Genomic DNA, 22,319 nt, shown 5'->3' with positions numbered 1-22,319 from the left:
TGGAGGCACAATGAGGAAGATGCCCTAAAACACCATTTCAGAAACCACAGGGAGGAATGGGCCTCTGACGAATGGCTGAAGAGGAAGTTGAATGATCAGAGTTAAGTGGACACTTGATTACTCACAATACAGCCCTCTTTTATACCTGAGAACTTGCTTTTAGGAAAACTGCTTTCCGTTAACCTATAGTTGACTGGTATCTAGGGGAGTCCACGTACAGACGGCTTATACTCTTGCTTATTAGAAAGAAGAAAACTACACATTTACTTACTTTTATACCATGACTCACTGCAAAATGGGTCTGAGATTATACATGAAAGGCATAATTAGGGAGTTTTGTTAATAACTTAAAAATAAGTGAATATATAAGAAATATGCATTTCCAATTTAGAAAGTATAGAAAAGCATTCACATATGTACACAAATATCCTATATAAGTCACCTTCCAGCTGTATTCATTTTGGTGTGTAAATGTCCAATCATTCTGCTACACAGAGAAATATATATATACACACACACACACATGGACATATACTTTTTTCTCTTAACAAAGCAGACCCACATCATACTTAATGTTATCTGTTTTCTTCACGTGGGGATAGTGCCCAAAGTATTCACCTAGAATGTGCTCGTTTTCATTTAGTGGGTCTAGCTTGAGCTAAAACAGCTCCTGCCACCAGCTTTCCACAGCATCATTTTTCAACGGCCACATTATCAACACAGTTTTCAGTCATGTGTAGTAACTATGCATAATTAACCCAAGAAACGTATTACACCTTCTGCAGCCTGTGTGACAATAGGAATCCATGTGAATAAACATGTCATCTGCCAAAGCAAACAGGTGTGCCCAGAGCACCCACGATCTGCAAAGGCAACCTGAGAAAGGGCACATGCTACAGCTTTGACGACTGAGAGAAAGGCATTACGTAAGCCTTTGAATACTATGAATTCCCGGTCATTTTCAACAAGGAAGACACATACGAGAAATACATAAGCTGAATTCTCAACCTTTCACTGGGCCTGTCTGGGAGAGGGTCCAGGATGAATTAACGTAACTGAAAAAATTATTCAGAGCTAAAATCTCAGCAGCTAGTTAACCTGATCCATGTAAAACAAGGCCCAAGAATCTATTCCTGCCCCACCCCCACCAACGCTGTACAACATGTCCTAGGCTGCTGATGTTTTTGCACTCAAGCATCAAACAGGCTCTCTAAGAAGCCAGGGAGACTCTGCATTTCTCTCACATATGGGCCTCTCTTTTGGAATCTGCAGGCTCCAAAGGGGGGTATATTTCCTTAGTCAGTTGTAAGGTAAAACTATACCATGATGATAATCATCATAATTGTAGCTAACATTTATTAGGTGCTTACTATGGTCTAGGCCCAGCATCAAGTATTTTACATATACCAGCTCACTTAATCATGGCAATTACCCTCCAAGGAAGCTATTATTAGTGATAGATTTTACAGATGAGAAAATGGAGGCTCAGAAAAGCAAAGCAATATACTCTAGGTCTCAGAGTGGTAGGTGATAGAGATGACATTAAAACAACTCAGTCTGACTGCAGAGCCTCTGCTTTCAACCACCATGCCAGGTTGCTCCAACTCCAACAGCAATTCAAAGGATGTTCTGCTAGAGACAGAAGACAAAGCACCCCAATGGTCCCTACCTTCCTAAGCCAGTGCTTCTCTAAATTGAGTTAGCATCGGCAAGATGAGGGTGCTTCAAAAATGTAGATGCCTGAGCCCCAGCCAAGACCTCCTGACTCAGAATATCCAGGGTAGGAAACCAAGCATCTGTATTTTTTGTGGGGGTGGGTGGATGAAGTCTCGCTAAGCTGCCCAGGCTGGAGTGCAGTGGCACAATATCGGCTTGCTGCAACCACTGTCTCCCGGGTTTAAGCAAGTCTCCTGTCTCAATCTCTTAAGTAGTTGGGCTTACAGGCACCTGCCATCATGCCTGGCTAATTTTTATATTTTAATAGAGATAGGATTTCACCACATTGGCCAGGCTGGTCTTGAACTCCTAACCTCAGGTGATCCGCCCACCTCAGCCTCCCAACAAGCCCCCTACAAGATTCGAATGCACACTCAAGTCTATGAACCACTGTTCCAAGAAACACATTTCAACATCTTGATATAAATGCTAAAAATTTGGGACAGAATAAATCCTGTGTCACCTTACAACCTCTTGGAAGAAATCTATAAGGTACAAGACCTTATTGCTGGCTCTCTCCAATCCTTCTGACTCCTGCTTCTACAGTCGTCCAGAAAAAGTACAGCTTGTATGTCAATACCTTCCACCTAGATGTACCAGTACAGTCTCTGCTGGATGGTGTATCTGTGTGGAAACTTGGAGATTAAACAGCAATCTCCTTTGCTGCCATTCATCTGGCAGCATAGTTGAAAACCCTTGTTGCATCTGTTCAAAGGTGATCACAAATGAGCGTGAGTGGCTTGGCCCAGTATATTAAAGCTACCGCTCAACACGTATCACTCTTTGCGTAGTTGGTGCTGGATTTGGAGGGGAGGCTGTCACGTGGCTGCAGCCTGCCAGGACGCACACAGAGGAACCCATTCAATATGGTTCAGCTGCCCCCATGTAGCCCTGGAAGCTGGAACAGATGGCTTTCATTGGTTCTGTAATAGTCTAGCAAGGTTTTCACTTCTGTAGCTCAAGAACTGACAAAGGCACCCTTTTTGGAGATAACAAAGCATAGGGAAGGAAGACTACCTGGGTACAAATCCCTTCTCTGCCATTTGCTAACCATGTGACTGCTTAACCTCTTGACCTCAGTTTACTTGTCTATAAAACGTGGATACGAGGACCTACCTCACAGGATTATTATCAATTGTAAGGATGACACGAGATAATGAGGTTAGCAGACTCATAAGTAGAGCTATAATTATTTTTATTTTTATTATTATTAGATGAGGTTCAAATATAGTTTGGCTTGGAAGTTCTTTACCAAATGTATCCATTTATACTTCTACCTCAGCTCTTTATGGGCAGATGCCCAGCTTAATGAAACTTTGAACTCCAGGTTCATAGGTGGAACTGGAAACATTTTCCCTTGGAAATAAGGATGGGTTTGCAGACTAGGTCACAACAGTTAACCCTAACAGAACACACCTCCTGTGGAACCATCCCACAAATTGAAAGCAAAGTAAGAAAACAGTGTCACTTCGAGGGAGAATGATAGGGATTAAATCTACCTCGTTGCTCTATAATCCTGAGTGTACATTATTTAACGTAAATTTTCTTTCCTTTCAACTGTAAAATAGGGCAGTACCTGTGTCATATAATTTTAAAGATTAACTGGGATGCTGTGGCACACAATATCCCGCACGAGAAATAGACATCAAACACAGACAAGCAAAAAATCCATTGTTAGGGAAAACATCTTCCAGGTTCAGTTTGGCTAGATCACCTTTCTACAGTTCTCTCTGCAGTTCTACAGACAAGAGCTGCCCACTGGTGCTCACAGAGAGACTCTCCCATCACAGATCACCCTTCCCATCTATTGGGCCAGAATGGGACCTTCACATCCTTTGGTATCTTTCTCAAAATTCCTCTTTTCAGTAAACATTCCTGGACTGTCTACAGATAACTCTGATATCTAGCTCCTTCCTCACTAAAATATTCAGTGGCTTCCTGATGGTTTGTATTTGTTGCTATGAGGCTTTCTAAATTCTGCATTTCCCCATCATCCTCTTTCCTCTTGACCACTAAGTTTTAATCTCAGAAGCTGCTCCCATTCCCATCACACACTGCCTATGATATGAGGAGCCACTTGCTGTCTTACAATGGACCTAAGTCCCTGCCCAGCACAGAGCATGAGAAACCATCAAGCTCCTTCTTCTGAGAATAAAACACAGCTTTATCTTTAGGGAAAGAAAAACAAAACAAAAAACCACCTAGAGAAGACTATACTAATAGCCACAGAATAGAGAGAGAGAGTTGCAGGCTGGGACCTGGGCACACAACTAATCTACTTACACTGAAGGAAAAACCCCTTCTGGAAAATAAGATGTACATCTATGAGCATCATCTAATATGCCAGATAATGCCGTGAGCCTGAAGTGCAGTTGCAAAGGCAGAGAGGCCTGAGCCTATGGAGCTGCCACAGGTGGGTGGATCACCTGAAGTGGGGAGTTTGAGACCAGCCTGACCAACATGGAGAAACTCCATCTCTACTAAAAAATACAAAAATTAGCTGGGCATGGTGGCATGTGTCTGCAGTCCCAGCTACTCGGGAAGCTGAGGCAGAAGAATCCCTTGAACCTAGGAGGTGGAGTTTGCAGTGAGCCAAGATCACGCCACTGCACTCAAACCTGGGTGACAGAGTGTAACTCTGTCTCAAAAACAAAAACAAAATTAGCAGGGTGTGGTGACGTGCACCTATAATCCCAGCTACTGGGGAGGCTGAGGCAGGAGAATTGCTTGAACCCGGGAGGCAGAGGCTGCAGTGGGCCAAGATCATGCCATTGCACTCCAGCCTGGGCAACAAAAGTGAAACTCCGTCCAACAACAACAACAAAATACCCACAGACTTGCAGTTAAAATGTTCTGAGAAAGAAGGGAGAGTTAAGCTTCCTACAAATATCTGAGGAGATCTGCATGCTCCGGTCATGTTTCCAGGGAGCATTTCCTAATGTTAAGAGAAAGGCCCTATTGTTCACTGTCCTCCCCTTTAGCATCCCCTGTCTACCATCTGCAGACATGGACAGAGCAGCTTGCTCTGCAGCTGAGACAGACCTGCTTTCACACATCCTTAACTTTCATCCTCTGCCTTGTGTGATAAAATTAATCTTGCATAAAGATCTAGTTGATTTTCTTCTGATCTCCATCTTCATTCTTATGAGCTCCCAGAGAATGCTTTAAAGCCTATTCCAAAGCTGCTTCTGCTTCAGTCTAACCACACACCCAGCACTGTTTTAAGCTCAGGGGAATTTACCAATACTGTCTAGCCTCTCCTAATCTGCACCGTATACGTAACCATAGCTGTCCTGGAAACCTGAGAAGCACATTACCCCATAGTCTGATGCCTCGTTCATTTGGCAGGTGCGAGTGAGGCCAGTCCTGTTCCAAGTGTTCCCTGGTACACTTGCAGGGACCTAGGCCACATGCAGACCACAGTGACAATGACCCCAGCCAGACATTTAAAGGGAACACAGGCTGCTGTTAGAAGGAAAGCCAATCCCAGCACAGGGACAAAGTCCTGAAACCTTGCATATCTGTTGACCTAGAAATTCTAGGAATTTATCTTGAAGAAATGTTCATGAAAAAGAGCTAACTTAGTTACAAGGATGTTAACAGTAGCTTTACTTATAAATGCAAAATATTTGAAACAACCCAAATGATGCTAAATATACCAAGGCACCGCCATATGATGAGATTCTACGATATCCTTAAATGCAGGCAGGTTTTTGGGATGGGGAAGGTTTGCTTCTAGGCGTTATGGTAAGGAAGGCCATTACTTTAGAAATACAAGGGGATTAAAATAACCACCTTTTTTTTATGACAAAAAGAAAGATACCAATCCAGACATGAAGCCTCTCTTCTTCAAGGCAAAGTAGTTCACTGTCCTGCCTCTGTCCCTTTACTCTACCTCACAGAAACAAGTAATAACAATGGTGATGATGATGATGATATCAGTGCCATCAACAACCAGCATTTACTGAACACTGACTCTGCACCTGGCAACGTATGAAAGGCTTTAATCCTCAGAATAACCCCATGAAATAGAAAGCATCAACCATACTTTCCAGAAGAGGAGAATAGGACCCTGAGCTATTAGATAACTTCCCAAGCCACACATAACTGGTGAGCAGCAGAGGCAGAATCACACCCAGATGACCTGGTGCCAGAGTGTGTTTAACCACTGTGTTCCACTTCCTCTCTCAATGTATGTATCTCTAAGGAAGCAGCTATGAGGCTATTTACATTTGTAGTCACTTGTTTCCTTACTCACTTTTGAATTCCTTAAAGCCAAGGTCTCATGTTTATATTCCCAGTCCCTGGTAGGTGTCGTGTAAATATCAGCTGCATGAATGAACCAGCCTTAGTTCTCTGCGTGTGATTAAACAGTAACCAATAATAGTAGTAGTGGCTCTCAGTAACTGGCCTTTGCCACACCTCAGATGCTGAATCGCACAATTTCATTTAATTCTCACAACTTCCCTATGAGTGGGTCCTCTTAACCCTATTTTACAGATGAGCAAACGGAGGCTCTCTTAGAGCAAAGGCTGAAACCATGCTGTATATTTTAGGGCCCGTACCTGATCATTGCAAAGAACATGGAAATCCCGAGATGAAAAACAGATGTGATATAATCGTGGTAATACAACACTCTGGTTTTTGGAATAAGTAGGGCATTGTTCCCTAATTAATTTACTAATGAATTTCAAATATTTTTAGGTGCTGACTCCACGCCAGGCACCATGAGAGGTGAAGTAAAACATCAAGCCAAGCAAGGTCCCACCCTCACAGAGTCACATTCTATTGGGGCATGTGACTCACACTAATGGGTATTTCATTACAGCTGAGAAAAGGAAAGGACACTGTCTCTATGGGAATGGCTAACAAAAGAGAAGCTGAAGAAGTAGTGCCTGAGCTCAGTTCTTACTGTGCAGCAGGAGGAAAAGAGACTCAGCTGTTTGTCCACAGGAGATCTGGAAAGAGAATCCTCAATGGCAGCCCTTCCTTTTCATTCTCAGTAATACTGCTTCTCGTCCTATCAGGGCTGCTCAGCAAAGGCACTTGGGAAGGCACAATGATACAGTCTTCAAGGACAAAAAAATCCAGCAGCGCACAGAGAAAAGCTGAAAGTGTCCACTCTGAGCAGCCACAAGTAGCATGGGATGTCCCTAAATGCCACACTGGCCCCACGCAGCAGAGACTCACGTTTCTCCGTTGACTGCACGGTATGGAAGAGTGTGAGGGGCCTCTCGCTGCAGGACGGGGGCTTGGAGTCGCTGCTCTTCTTCCGAGACAGGTGCAGCTGGGCATTGGTGAGAGGCATATCGGGCACAGTGTTAAATATCTGCAAACAAAGTTTCACAACAAGGTTACACACATCTGTGAACTGGGAAGAAAACAAGCCTGAAGCACTACAATGGAAAGCTTGGCAGTGTCTTGGAATTAGCAAGAAAAGATCCAAGAAGACCACTGACAGTTGCTCAAAATTTCATTTTAAACATTTCTAGAAAATGGCATTAAACATTCTCCTTTGGAAGCTTATCCTAGAGTTTGATAACCACCCACTTCCCTTTCTAACCTCTTCCACTACAATTTCCACTGAGCATCTTTTCATCGTTCTCTCCAGGGAAATAGAAAGCAGCAGCTGTGCTCAATAGAAGCCACTGTCTGTTAATAGCACTTGAAGTTTTTTGACTACCTTTGTCCAGAACCAATGAATCAAAAATCCCTTTATCTTTCTTCATTGGTTCTGTTTCTAAGTTCTTAACAACTACTTCAGAACTTTCTTAAACTGTGAAACATGTATTTAAATAATGTTTCATAAAGGACCCTAGGGCAGGGCACCATTGCCCAATCTTCACCAATTGTCCTCAGCTGCAGCATCCTTTTTTAGACCAGCAGCTCCGTGTTATCCGTGATGCTGAGCTTTTCCTCGTTTATTCTGATAAGTCACACACACACACACACACACAAACACACACACTCTATGTGTGTGTGCTATGGACAATTTGAAAAATGCAGAAAAGTCTCAAGAAGAAAACAAAAAATTATCCCGATTTTACTGCTTAGAGAGAACCACTGTTAGCATTTAGGTTTTATTTCTGAGCTTTTTTTTTTTTTTTGGAGGGGCTTTTATTATCCTTCTAAAAGTTCATGCCAAAAAATGAGAAGTAAATGATAGACAAAAATAATGGCTACTCTCATCTTTTTTTTTCTACAGATAAAAGTATAGCAGACTTTACTAATTATAACAGCTAATGCTTGTATGGTGCTTATGATTATAGTAGCCGCTGCTTATCACAGGCTCCCTTAGGTACCAGTCATCATACTGTGTGCTTTTCATGTAGCTCACTCAGTTCTCAGCAATCCTGAGCAACAGGTAATGTCCTCAGCATTTTATAATGAAGAACTAAGGCTCAGAGAAGTTCAGTAGCCTCAATTGTAGATACAATTACAGGTAATAACAGTAACCCCCCAAGATTCATTTTTAAATGCATACAATAATATTCATGCTCATTCATTCAACCAGCACACACCTTTTAAGCATCTCCTTTATAGAAGGCACTCTGGGTCTAATAGTGAAGGAGGCAAACATGTTCCCTGTGGATAGAGTCTGCACTCCTGTGTCTATGATTTACTGAGTCCTTATCACAGCTAGGCACTAAGTTAAATGCTTTGTATGAATGATCCCAGTTAATATTAATACACACTTTTCATCATTGAAATTATATTCTTTATGCTATTTGTATCTTATACATTTTATCTAATATCATACAGTATTTCCTCATTCATTAAAAAATCTTCAGACATGATTCTTAACGGCTGCATAATACCCCCACTATAAATTGAAAAATCAAAATTTGTGGATCTGTTCATTACCATCTCTTATTCTTTGAAGTTGGTCTCCTCCTGAGTTTTCTCCTTCCTAAATAACAGTCTCTGATGTATCTAGGGCCACCCTTCGCCCATGGGTGGCCCTAGACACATCAGTCTCATGGTCCTCTTTCCTTTTGTGTGTGCATTTAAAAACAGAACTCAAAAGCTGAGATGTAGGAAGCGAAATCATAAGAATCATAAGAATTTCAGCCCAAACAGCTGCTCTCCGTGGGTTGGCAGGTCCTCGGGCTCCAATGATGCCAGCCAGCTGGTTAAATCAGTCTCACTCCTAAACACAGCTGTCTGAAAACAGCATTATCATATTTTCCCTAGGGGACTGAAAATTTTCAACAAGATAAACTGAATCACTACACGTAGCTGAGTTCAACTGGGGCAAGGGAATAAGAAAAGAAGGAAACCAAGTAAAATCAAGAAAAAAACTCCTAACTTCTCAAGCAGCTGGAACCCCAAAAAACAAGTTTACCAGTGCTATAAACATCTCCAGTCTCTTACTGAGCCTCTACAACAGAAAGAAAAGCTCAAGGACTGCAACCTCTAAAAAGCTCTCTCCCCACTCTTTATTTGGCCATCCCCAGGTGACAACCTCACTGTGTACCATTATCACTGACATTTAAAAATGGCCCCTATGTATGAGTTTTGTACCTGCCAGGCACTCTGCCAGGCAGATGCATCCGAAGATGCATCCCTAAACTGTAGGTCAACAGCAAAGCAATTTGGATGACTGTCTCACAATGAGAGATTGCCTTCCCTGCTACACAGCTAAGCAGGAGAGTGACCAGGAGGGAAGCCCCAGGGCTGTAGCAGCCATTTATTCAGCTAATCTCCAGGCAATCCTCCCTACAAAAGCTGGTGTCCCAAACAAACAAGAAGAGGTTTCAACCTAACAGTGTCTTCCAGCATCTTTCTGCCTCTGGCCTCAGTTAGAACACCTTCAGCAATCCCTAGCTAACAGCATTGGAAAATGAGTTCAGAATTAGTGATAGGCTTGGTTTTATTATTTTCCCTCACATGCCACTTCACCTCTGGCCTCCACATTTTGTCTCCTTTTTTTCTAGCGAGTTACTGAAAATGAGTTCCTCACCCAATTACAATGGGAGAAAAATAATGTGTACTTCAATTTCAACTGTCAACAAAAATGTGAGTTTTTACTATTTCCTGAGAACTATAGTAAATGCTGGAGAAACAAAGAAGAGGAACTTGTGAGGAAGGACCATGGCTTTAGACAGATGCGTGAAAAATTGCTTCCAAGACAATATTTATACACAGCAGAGCAGGAAAAGACATGGGAACAAACAAGGGAGAAGTTCACTCTGCTCATCAGCTGTTTCCTCTAAAATAATTAAGTTATCCAAGCATAAGAGAATCAGCTCTGCGAGGAGATTTTTGCCATGGGCAAGAGCCATTGTGAGCCAGGCCCAGGCTCCTGAAGACCACTGATAGGGCTATTCTCAGGATCAAATTAGATAACGTGCAAGGAAGCATGCTGCAAAATGTCCAGTGCCAGACATGGGATTGTCATAATTACCGTTACACGTTCTTCCAAGGTACAGGGTGCCTCTGCAAATTAGATCAAGTCAGAGCAGACGACACAAACTTTCATTAATGACTGGAAAATTGTTCCCCAAGTGACTGTTGTTTATTTAACTCTGACACTTGAACACATGCAAATCGTTTAAAGCCTGTTGACTGGCCACGGGTTTGCCTCCATGCTGAAAGCTCAAGTTGAAATTCTAATGAGAATCTGAATTATTCGCAACTCTTTTGGTTATTCCAATCCTATTTCATTTTAGAAGAGATGATTTCAAGAGAATCAAATGAAGTTTTCTTCAGTCTGTAGAGAAGAATCACTGTGCAAATGACCCTGTCGAATGACGGAAGCAGGAGCTCATATAACCTACAAGCCATGGATTTATGGAGCTCTACCGTGTGGCTGGAACAATCTACTCATTTCACAGAGACTTTCCAAATTAACACAAAAGGGGGAGATTTATTTTCTGCCCCAAGTGCCCAGTTAATACTGTCCAAACTCACAAACTAATTCCTATTTAGTCAGGAATGTCTTAGAGATAAAAGTAAGGAAGACTGTAAGCCTTCTGGAAGCTTTTGGGGAATAAAATTGTAAAACAAAAATATAACTCTGGGTAACTCTTCTAAATATCCCCAATTTCAAGCTTCCTGTAAGTGGAATTAGCAGATCCATAAATACCAAGCTACTGTTGACCCGTAAGCTGCGAGTAACAGTGGTCAGGGGTGGTTTGGCCTCCGAAGTCAGACAGACCTGGGCTGATCCTGGTTCTGCTGCTCATTCAGTGGGCAGCAACACCTACAGCTACACTGACCTCACCATCACTGCCATATCAACGCATCAAATACAGGAAAGGAATTTAAGATCATCATATGGGTACAAATCAAACTGGCTTTGGAGCTAGGCAGACTAGAGTTCAAATACTGACTTTGCCACCTACAAGCTACATAGCTAGTAGATTAATGCAAAGTTAACTCTACTGAGTCTGTTTCCCTTGTGCAAGTGGGGATCTAATACCTGCTTTGCAGAGCTACTGAAAAGATAATCCACATAAAATGCTCAGTGCAGTATGTGGCAAAGAGCAGGCACGAGATGGTGGTGGCATAAACGTCAATAAAAACAAAATTTGAGAGCTTATAATGCTAACTTATTCACATGGATTATCTAGCGGATTATGTTACTCCCAATAACCCTGTAAGGGAGGTACTATTATTCTTGCCCTCTTGAGATAAGAAAACTGAGATTCCTTGAGATTAACTGATTTGTCCAAGGTCACATAGATAAGGAGTGCAGCTGGACTGGTACCTAGATGGCTTGACTGTCTGGGTCTTCAGCACTGTGGTCTTTATACCTATTAATTTGCGAGACAGAGGACAAAATGGGAAGACGTAAGTCTTGGAGTCTGGTGGATGTGATTTTAAGTCACTTACTAGCTCTGTGACCTTGGACAAGTTATATCACTCTCTGACCTTCGGAGACCTTATGTGTAAAAAAGTCCCAGGACTGAGGTGAGGACTGAAGTGCCTAATACAGTTTGACATTCAGTGTTCAAAAGATATTACTGTAGTCAATAAAAAAGGAGACATACAAAAAGGGAAATAACTGGAGATTCAACGACGGATTATTCACAGTCCAGACAAGAGGATTAAATTTATATGTGTAAATTTAATTAATGTTCTTTGCAAAACATTGACTTTAACTGCTTACAGCAATGACAGAATTTCCTGTTCTTATTCCCTTGCACTGTCTACAAACTTTAAATTTCATTGATCCCCCTCTGGTCCTTCTTCACATTACAGAGCACTGACACTTGTGGAATTTGTTCTTAGCCATGTCACATATACATTTTTACACCTTCGTCAATCCCATCTGTCACATGTGCCTGCAATTTAAAAGGATTAGGCATTTCCCTGTAATGTGTGTGGTGTGCTCTTTATTATGTGCTGTGATTTTTATGAGAGGGAAATTAGGTCATGATGAAGAGCTCCTAGTCTATAACCACAACGTAGCTCTGAGACAATAAATCAGCGGCAGAGGCCTGGGGATTACAATGCAAAACAGAAAGGTTTATATGAGAAATGAGACTGAGCATTTTCTTGAGGCATAAATGCACCAGGGTCCCTAGTAATTTGGGATTGGTTTGTTTAATGCATTAGGAACGGGGACCTACAACTATTGAGCATGGCTGGCTCCTTCTCATGATAGACAATGAGGCAGAGGACTGCCTGGTGCAGGAGAAGCCATAACTGCAGCAGTGGAAGCCGGGCAAGTCTTAGCAGGGCTCATTTATTGTAACTGTTAAGAAGTCAAATTCAGAGGCTGTAGCTGCAGAGGTTTTTTAAGGACAGTTGGAAGTCCTGTGTCCCGTTGATATCAGCATTTTGGCAGAGGGAATCAACAATTTGGAAAGGAGTTTGGGGAGCTTTATTAAAAATCTCTCAAAAGGAACCAATTACATTTAGTAACGCAGGGTATATATAGACGGCTTGGGTAATCCATGGGGTGCTGTGATTTTCCATATCTCCAGAAAGATTCTATTTCCTGTTCTCTTTGCTGACAAAGATGAATAGATTAAAATACAACAACACTCTCCACCCTTATTTGAGTAGCATTAAAAGAGTTTCATAATTCAAACAATTATTAGTTTATCTGGAATTTATTGGGGGAAATATACATGTTCAAATGCACAACCTACCTTATCACATTAATGAAGAGTATCTTACACAGCACTTGCTACTAAAAAAAGAAAATAGCCCTGTGGCAGAAGCACTCTAGCCCAGCACACAAGTAAATCTAGCTTCCTTCGGAACCCTAACAAGGAGAGGAACACAGAGTAGAAGCAAGAACCAATGGAAGGAAAATCAACCAAAAATTTAAAAATAAAAATCAGTGAACAAACTACAAAAGCCGTGACCACAGGACAAGATTAGCTTCCTGAGCAGGCAAGAGTAGCAATGACTTTCTCAATGCAGTGAAGCATCCAGGCATACCATTTTGCTAATTTTGCACATCAATAACTGTTTGAAATATCAAGGAAATAAAATGCAATTCCCAAATGTCTGTCAGTTGCCAAACCCACTATATTTTATTAACCGATGCACATTTTGTGCACAAAGCCCAAGAACTAGTGCAATGGATTTCAATGTCACCAATATTTTGGTAAAAGCAGATCAAGGCAGTTTGGTGGCTCAAATCGATCAGATTGAGCTAACTACATCATAAGGCACTAGCATTTCATTGGGAATTCAAGGTTGCTTAGGACTTAGAGCTTATTCTAGGTGTTAAGCGGGATTATTCATGATTGCTAGCTCCTCTCCTTGACATCTGAGGTTAAAAGTTAACATGTTAAAAAGGGGCACTGATCTTTGGAGATTTCTGGGAATTAACAGCTCAAGGATCAACACTCCCACCTCTTCCACAGCTAACTGATGGACTGGGAAAGGAATTATTATTACTTATTTTGTCAAACATTAATAGGCATCAAAAGAAGCAATGCTGGCAAAAGCCCGTGGTACGTAACATGTGAACACACATACATCCTGCTTCACAGGCAGAAACCCTTTCAGGTGCCACAGACATGAGAAACAGCATGAATTTTTACAGAACAAGTGCAATCCTACTATTATGTGTTGGAATTTAACAGCAAGGGCACACACACACACACACACGTGCCTGAAATTTCACGTTTAACAAAAACTATGAGAAGCAAGCAGTTTGTTTTCTTGATATTATTGTTCTTCTTAGACATCTAAAATTGTCATAGTCATCAGCAAATAAGCCTTTAAAACACTAAGTAAAGGGAAAACCTTATAAGAAATACAATTTTTGGAGTTTGAGATCTTGGACCATGACAGCATTCAATATTTTGTTTTAAAATCTTAGCTAGAAGCATAAAAAATATTGGTTGCTTTTACCCTAACCTTAAGTTTTTAACTACTTTATGGTTTTTTTTGAGACGGAGTTTCACTCTTGTTACCCAGGCTGGAGTGCAATGGCATGATCTCGGCTCACTGCAACCTCTGCCTTCTGGGTTCAGGCAATTCTCCTGCCTCAGCCTCCTGAGTAGCTGGGATTACAGGCATGCGCCACCATGTCCAGCTAATTTTTTGTATTTTTTAGTAGAGACGGGGTTTCACCATGTTGACCAGGATGGTCTTGATCTCTTGACCTCGTGATCTACCCGCCTTGGCCTCCCAAAGTGCTGAGATTACAGGCTTGAGCCACCGAGCCAGCCTACTTTATGTTTTAAGACTCATGTGATACGGGGTAAGTTCAGGTAAAAGATTCCTTCATACGGAAATGGTAATTTTGCATAACTGACTGCTACCTTAACAGCGTGGGAAGAGCCAAAATCTTTGCCATCTGAGCTTTCAACTCTGAAACTTGACTGTAGGTAAAAAGAACTATACCATCAAATCTACTCTTTAGTTCTCATATAGCTCAAGAGTCCAGGGTATGGAGTCATTGAAGGGAAATGATGCTATGAGTTAGCATTTCCCCTTAGGAAGTCAGGCAAAAAGAAACAAATTAAGAATGTCTCTCTACCCTCTAAGCAAAGGCTATACGTCAAAGGTGCCACTATCTGAGCTGCAAGTTTAGAACAGTATGGTTAATCCTATTGTGTTGTTATTTATTTAATGGTGATTTTGCTGTCAGCAATCAAAAGTACTATTTGGTTCAGTTTCCAGGGATGTCTTTCTAAAGTGCTGACATAACCATTTCAGCCTCTACTTGGAAACCTGAGAGCTCCCAGTTTTCAGGAGTCAGTTCAAACCTTTCCCATTTCATGGGAAATGGGCTGAATCCATCTCACTGGCATCATCGCCCACCACTTCCTGACAACCCACAGTCTTTCACAACCATGTCATTTTAATACAAACAACTTGATTAATGCTGCTCCTCTGAGTGACTGTCCCCCCTACCTTTACTCTTTCGCTGCCTAGAAAACTTCTATTAATCTGTCAGAGCCCAATGGCAGTAGAATTAAATTATTTCTCCTCGGTGATACCGTAACACTTTATTCATCTTTCTGGAGGTCATTTAGCACATTGTATTACAGTTCGTTATATCCTGATAAAATGGGAGTGCCTTGAAAAATGAAGGACCTATTTTACTTATCTTTGGCTAATGGCAGATATTCAATAAATGTTTACTGCATTGAACAGAGAATAACTAGAGTAGATTTCAATCGCTTGGGTTCTGAGAGTGGTACTAAGTTCAACCCCCATTCTTGTCCTAAGCAGCTGCTTCTTAAAGTGTCCTGCACTTCAGTCTTATAATTTGTAAAACAGAGCTAAAAATATTAGCCTTATAAGGTTGCTGTGAAAACTGAATGATGGCTATAAAGCCGCTTAGCACAATATTTGTATACACTAAGCTGTAAGTAAAAGTTAGCTTTTACTGTCATCATCATTATTTCTAGACTGTATTCATTTAAAGGATTCATTAATGAGTAAATAATCAGTATGTATTACCAAAACAGGAATAGAAAAATTTCCATGAGCCCCCAAACATAATACTATATCTTCCAGCTGTTTCCTGTCTGTCTCCTCTTAATCTAGGATATTTATTTCCCAGAACTGTACCAAACACTGCTTCCCTCCCGGGTCTGTGGGAGAGGTGGGTGACAGAAGTTCTAGACCATTGTGACAGGGTAAGCAGGTGGTTACTGTGCTCTATCTGACCAAACTCAAGCTGTGTGTGAAACACATCACTATGGCTCCCAGGAAGGAGATGTAGATGGATTCTCTGGGTTGGGGTGAGGGGGTGTTTCTAGACTTGCAGGTACTATCTTGAGGGTATGTAGATGTGAGAGACAAAATAAAGGAGATCATGTTCACTGTTAACCCTTTGGCTGAATGTCTAGTGTTAACCCTTGGAAAACAAGAGAGAAAAGACTGTATGCCTTACCCAGTTAGAACACAGAGGCCTCTTACCTTCTATTGAAAAAGAGGTGTTTTATCAGGTTAAAGAAACCGAATTACCCACCTCTCTTTCCTTTTTCTTTAATGCCAATCTTAAAAATATTTTTCCAGTTGTAGATATTTATGATTTGGTTCTCCATACCGAGGTTCACAAAGGGCATTTAAGGGCTGAAATTGTTACTACCACCAGATGCCAGATGCCCCTGGTTGTATGAAAAATGGCAATGCAGAGAGGAGGCAGAGAAGCACTCTCCATAAAAACACTGGGTTGGTACCCATGCTCAGCACAAGCCACTGATAAGAAAGCAGGGTCGTTCCTAAAGGGAACTAAATGCAAACTTGCCAGGTACTGTAGATCCCCTGCAAAGATAACGGTAAACAGTCCTCCCACGCCTGTGTGCACACTCTGCTCCTCAACCTAGAGGTGGCATCTAGCTCCCCTAGCCTTGAATCCAGCTGGACTTGCTTCGGCCAACAGAATGTGATAGAAATCATACTTTGTTCCAGGCCTAAGCCTTAACAGCCCTTGCTGCTTCTGTGTTTGCTCTCTTGGACATTGGGGCTGGACTCCTGAATGACAGGAGAGCACCTTGGAGAGATGGGGGCCTTGTGGATGAGGATCAAGGCATTCTGGTCAACAGCTAGTACCAAAGTCCCAACTGTGTGGAGTAAGGCCACCTTGGACCTGTCAGTCCCAGGCAAACCACCCCAGCTGATACCACAAGGGGCACACATGAGCACTTCCCAAATTTCTGACTCACAGAGTCGAGTAACAAAATAATTGCTATTTTAAGTGACTAGGTTTGGAGATGATTTGCTATGTAGCAATAGAAAATTAAAACAGGCATCTTATGGCTCTCTCTGTCTCTCTTTCTAGAGTGGCTCCCATCACTAGATGCCGGGGTTTCCACCCCTTTTTTTCAGCATTATGTTCTATTTATTCCTAGAGCCCTCCTAATGATTATTCTGAAGCACAAAGTAAATACCTTATGGAAAATGTTAACATGAGAGAATACTAGGCCAGTTGCTATGGGGGATAAACACTTCAGCTCTGTAGGGGCTTGTTTCAAGCAAGAGGGTATATACTAACACATGAAAAGGTGCTGCCGGAAAGTACTTCTTCAAGTGGGGTTTCAGGATTTTGTCTATCTTTTGCCACTAAAGACTGGACAGAAGAACAGTTACTCCTAGATGTGTGTGTGTGTGTGTGTGTGTGTGTGTATGTTTCTATTATAGAAGTTAAAGCCAAGTCTGAGGAAATGCTTGGTAAATATTAACTAAGACCTTAAATACTATGAAACTTTAAGTTTTAAAACCTTTTATTATGTATTTTCGATGCAAGATCTCACTGTCACCCAGGCTGGAGTGCAGTGGTGCAATCATAGCTCACTATAACCTTGAGCTCCTAAGCTTAAGTGATCCTCCCACCTCAGCCTCCCATAGCGATGTGCCACCACATCCAGCTGATTTTTCATTTTTATTTATTTATTTGAGATGGAGTCTCACTCGGTTGCCAGGCTGGAGTGCAATGATGCCATCTCAGCTCACTGCAACCTCCAACTCCCTGGTTCAAGTGACTCTCCTGCCTCAGTCTCCCAAGTAGCTGGGATTACAGGCATGTGCCACCACGCCCAGCTAATTTTTGTATTTTTAGTAGAGACAGGGTTTCACCACATTGGCCAAGATGGTCTCGATCTCCTGACCTCGTGATCTGCTCACCTCAGCCTTCCAAAGTGCTGGGATTACAGGCATGAGCCACTGCGACCAGCCCATTTTTATTTTTCTGTAGAGATGGGGGTTTTGCTATTTTGCCCAGGCTGATCTCAAAATCTTGGCCTCAAATGTTTCTTCACACCTTAGCCTCCCCAAACACTGGGATTAAAGGTGTCAACCATCCTGCCTCGCCAACATTGTAGATTTTAAAGAATATGTCTCTGACAGGATCCTTCTGAGGACATAAAATTGCTCTGGATCTGACGGCAAAGGTTAAGTTCTATTGGCAGGGAATTTAGACAGAGTGTTATCTCTGGAAAGCCAGAGGCCAGAGCACAGCCGTGAATCCTCAGAATTGCTGTGAGGTGAACACCATAAACTTCCAGAAAAGACTGAGGGAGCATCTCCTTGCTTTCTATCAGGCTAGGCCTGAAGCTGCACTGAAAAAGGAGTCAAGATGGCTTATTCCAAGTTGCTCTCACAAAAAAGACAAACACAATGAAGAAGAAGGTCTACCTTCCCAGAGTAATAAACATGGTACTGTTCTCAGAAGTCATATATCGTGACTTTGGCAATATTCTATTGATCACATAGGCTAGCTCTATTCAGAGGTGGAGGGCGCTACACAAGAGAATGAACACTGGTGGGCAGGATCAGTGGGAGCCATGTTGGAGGCTGGCTGCCACATTCACCCAAAACCAACGTACTAATGCCTGCTGAGGAACAAAACAGAATGTCCCTGCTTTCCTGAAGCATACATGCTTAGAGAGGTGAGAAAAGCAACAGATCTAATCAGTAAGTAAATTATATTACATACTCTGTAATTTGTGAAGTCCTATGTGTTAAATAAAATTTATAGGAGGCCATTGGTTTGGACTGGGCTCCTGCACTAGGCTCAACACACCAAACCAAAATGCAGTCACGCCTGCTGAGGTTCTATACCATCAGGCCAGAAATAAGTTGTTTGTCTGAGCTTCCAAGAAATGACGAGAGAGTTAACAGCCAAATCCCCAACAAGTCAGTTTTAGTCAGCACATAAAGAAGTCCCCTCTGCCTTAACTTTCATAAGGAAAGTAACTTTAAAACAATTAATCTCCTTTTTGTTCTCTTGTTTAGCCCTTTTCTGTCTAAAGCCAACCTCCTCTGCTCAACTCACTGGAACACTCATTCTATTTTATAGAATGAGCTGTTGCCCAATTCTGGAATCGCAAATAAGAGTGAATTAAGATCTTTAAACTAAGGTTGCTGTGATTTTGTCTTTTGATATATGAAAACAGATAAAGCAGGAGAAAAGGAAAAGGGAATGCTGGAAGTTGGGATTATAATTTTAAACAGAAAGATCTAGGTAGACTTCACTTAGTACACCTGATGGGAGTGAGGAAACATGCCATGTGGTTTTATGGATGAACAGTGTTCCAGCCACTGGGAACAGCAACTATGAAGACCTGGAAGTAGGAATGTGCCTGTCATGTCCAGGAAACAGCAAGGCAGAAACAAGATGTTACAGGAGAGATGCAGGGGATCAAATCAGGTAATAACAGTCAGAGGACAGAGACTACGTGGGCGAACGTATGAAATGGGAAGCCACTGGATAGTTCTTAGCAGACAACTGATACTATCTGACTTAACATTTAAAAAAAATCTCATTCTGGTGGCTGATACCAGAATTGGCAGGCCGAGGGTGGAAGAAAGGTAACAAATTAGGAGGCTCTTGTAAAAAGTCAGACAAGAGGTAGTGGTGCTTACAACATTATCACTGTAGGTGGTGAGGCGTGGTTACTCTGAATTTATTGTGCACGATTAATTGCCATTCTAGGCAAAAGTTTTTATTTAAGAGGAACAGCTTTTTTTATTATATCCCAGATATGTTGCTGCTAAATGGTGCTTTAGGGAACCCCACACAAGTTCTGAGGAACTTCATAGGGATTTGCTCGTAAGAGCAATGAAGTGGGTAAGGGGACTGAAGCTTTAGGTGACTAAAACTGTCCCCTCCCCAGTTTTATAAGGGTGGCTTTGTGTTAACATTCTTTAAATTGTAAGATGGGGAAAACCTTCAAAAGAAAGACTAGGAACCCCAATTCCCCAAAAGAAAAGACAGACCATAAAACACACACACACAAACTGTATAAAAAACACAACACCATTTATAAAACTGAAAGACAAACTAGAAGTAAAAATATCTACAACACACATGAAGACAGTTTAATATTTCTAAAATTTAAAAAACTCATAAATTCAAAAGGAAATCATCAAGTAAGAAATGAGCAAAGAGTATTATCAAAACGAGGCTCATAATAGTACCTCCTTCATTGAATTGTTGTGAGGATAAAATAACAATATATACATCAGGTGTTTAACATAGTTCCTGGCTCAATAAATTTTACCCACCACTGCCACCACCATAACCACCACTGCTGTCATCATAACTACCACTGTTGACACTTTGCCACTACCTTTGTGTTATCATCACCACCATCACTACCACCACCAGCAACTTCATCATCCTGTCAGTGTCAGGGCCATTAGCAATGGAAATCTGAGTCAACTCTGAAGGTCAATTCCAATGCAGCTTCCTGCCAAGTACATTCTTCACTGCAAGTGACCAATTACGTATTACCTTTTCATGGTTTTCTATTAGGATCTCAATGACAATGTTCTGAAATTTGATGTCCATAATGGCTGCTACTGTTTCTTCCTGAGGCCTCAGCAGAGTGGGTCCAAACACGACACCAAGGTTTGCCACCGTCATCAAATTCTGCTTGTGGTTGTTAGCAACACTGGGAGGAAGGAAAAGAAAAGGTACCAATGAGAGAAATTGTGTACACAGAGATACCAACCACTCTGTACCCTTCCTATCTTGCTATCTAGAGACTCCTCATCTGTGGAAGCCAGAACTTGGGACATTCTCAGATGCCACAGGAATCAGAAAATCTACCATGTTTCGGAAATCTTCAGCATCCAGGCTATTTTCCTATTTCAGGATATGACACTCCTTATATCATTTCCATTTTGCCTGAAACCACCAACAACCCAAAGCAACTATCTGCCAAATTACTAATCTTTGAACATCTGAATCTCTGTTTTGCAAGTCCAGGTAACTGCTAATCCCTCTTAATTGCAATTTATGTACTTGGCTGCTGCTTAAACCACTGTAATCATTAGCATTTTTCTCTACTGCAAATGTAAAATCTCTTGATGGCTTTAACACATTTGCAAACATAAGCACAAAATTGACATAATTTTTTAAATGGGCAGATCTGGATATTTAAAACCAAGTAAGGAAGTTCAGCCCTTTAAAGTATTAAAGGCCCACCAGATTAAACATGAGGCTCACATTAAGTGAAATGTGGCACAAACAGAAATAAAAATGCACTAGTGTATATTTATCTATATGGCTATGTTTATATTGTCACTTATACTCAAGTCTAACAAACACACAGGGTCAACAGCTGCTAGGTCTGACTAATTTGCTAAAGATGTATGCATATTTTTGAATAAACGACTACTCAAAAGATGTATCTGAACTCCATACCCAGGCTACCATGACCTAGCTATAAAACTCAATTGTTCACTTGCTGGCCCCATGTGTAAAAACATACAAATCATCTACTGGCCACAAATAAGTTAAAAGTTAATGCCATACAGTTTTGTTGAGAAAATATCAAGAGCTTCCCTAAATCACCTGCTACAAGAAGGAAGCTATTCATTACTAACTTAAAACCAGAGAGAAATTGGGTAGAGATCGGCAGTTTGCACACACCTACCTCCCTAGCATTTAGTGCTATTTATATGGAGTATTTTTTCACATAGTTCTATAAATGCCTGCACTGTTTCTCTGGTATACTTTTTTTTTTTTTTTTTAAAGAAAAGAGATTTTCTGGATCTTAAGTGCTGGTTTTTAAACTAAGCCTTTATTGAAATACTACATCAACCAATTTTGTTATCAGATATGTACTTTTCTATAATTTTTTTTAGGGCTGAGAGTTTAACTTTCTCCTCTAACAGTGGGCATAGCATGGTTAGATCTATGAAACTTTAACTGTGGTGCAGTCCACCTAGAAAGATAATTTGCTTTTTGATTGCCAAGCAACACCTGCGGCAGGGAGAGTGGCCTGCCTCTGGTCCATAAAGAATATTTCATTAACATTTTCTTAGTTCTTGCTGGTTTTATTTATAGTTTTCCATTCTACCCAGAATCACATCATGCTTCCAGTCTGAAAAAGTGAATGCAGATGGTCAAATTCTTACCTGGCAAGGGGGAGAGACTTTGGTTCTGTGCCTTAGTCAATCAGCAAGTATGCATATTTACAAGCTGCTTTTAACATCACTCCTTTCAACATCAGCTCCTCTGTGTGGGAAGGGAATTCTATGTCCTTATACTTCCCCTCCCAAAAGAGCTAAGTCATTAAACTTGCCCTCTTGTCACAAAAGTCCCTTGTGCAAGTGAATCAACAAGCTATTTTTGTATGAAAGTAGCTTCAAATTGTAGACCAATATAAAAATACATGGTTTGGATGATGATCATTTTTCCCTGTTGTGCTCCTCCACACTATGTCTGA

The 22,319-nt window shown here is 41.3% G+C and overlaps 1 protein-coding gene across 28 annotated transcripts in view; it reads right to left on the bottom strand.

Moving 5' to 3' along the window:
* The window catches only part of ARHGAP26 (Rho GTPase activating protein 26), a 914,282-nt gene that overhangs the window by 93,748 nt on the left and 798,215 nt on the right, over positions 1–22,319 (bottom strand). For all 28 annotated transcript variants that reach the window (XR_013531307.1, XR_013531313.1, XM_078362030.1 and 25 more), the window contains 2 exons: positions 20,378–20,537; positions 6,907–7,045 (listed from right to left, as the gene is read on the bottom strand). Coding sequence is in view for 26 of the 28 variants with exons in the window: in XM_078362030.1 (XP_078218156.1) it covers positions 6,907–7,045; positions 20,378–20,537 (299 nt within the window). In the remaining 2 variants the exon portion in view is untranslated. The remainder of the gene's footprint in view (positions 1–6,906; positions 7,046–20,377; positions 20,538–22,319) is intronic.

Source organism: Callithrix jacchus, chromosome 2, assembly GCF_049354715.1.
Source record: "Callithrix jacchus isolate 240 chromosome 2, calJac240_pri, whole genome shotgun sequence".
Classification (NCBI taxonomy): domain Eukaryota; kingdom Metazoa; phylum Chordata; class Mammalia; order Primates; family Cebidae; genus Callithrix; species Callithrix jacchus.
This window is presented reverse-complemented; position numbering and strand designations above follow the sequence as displayed.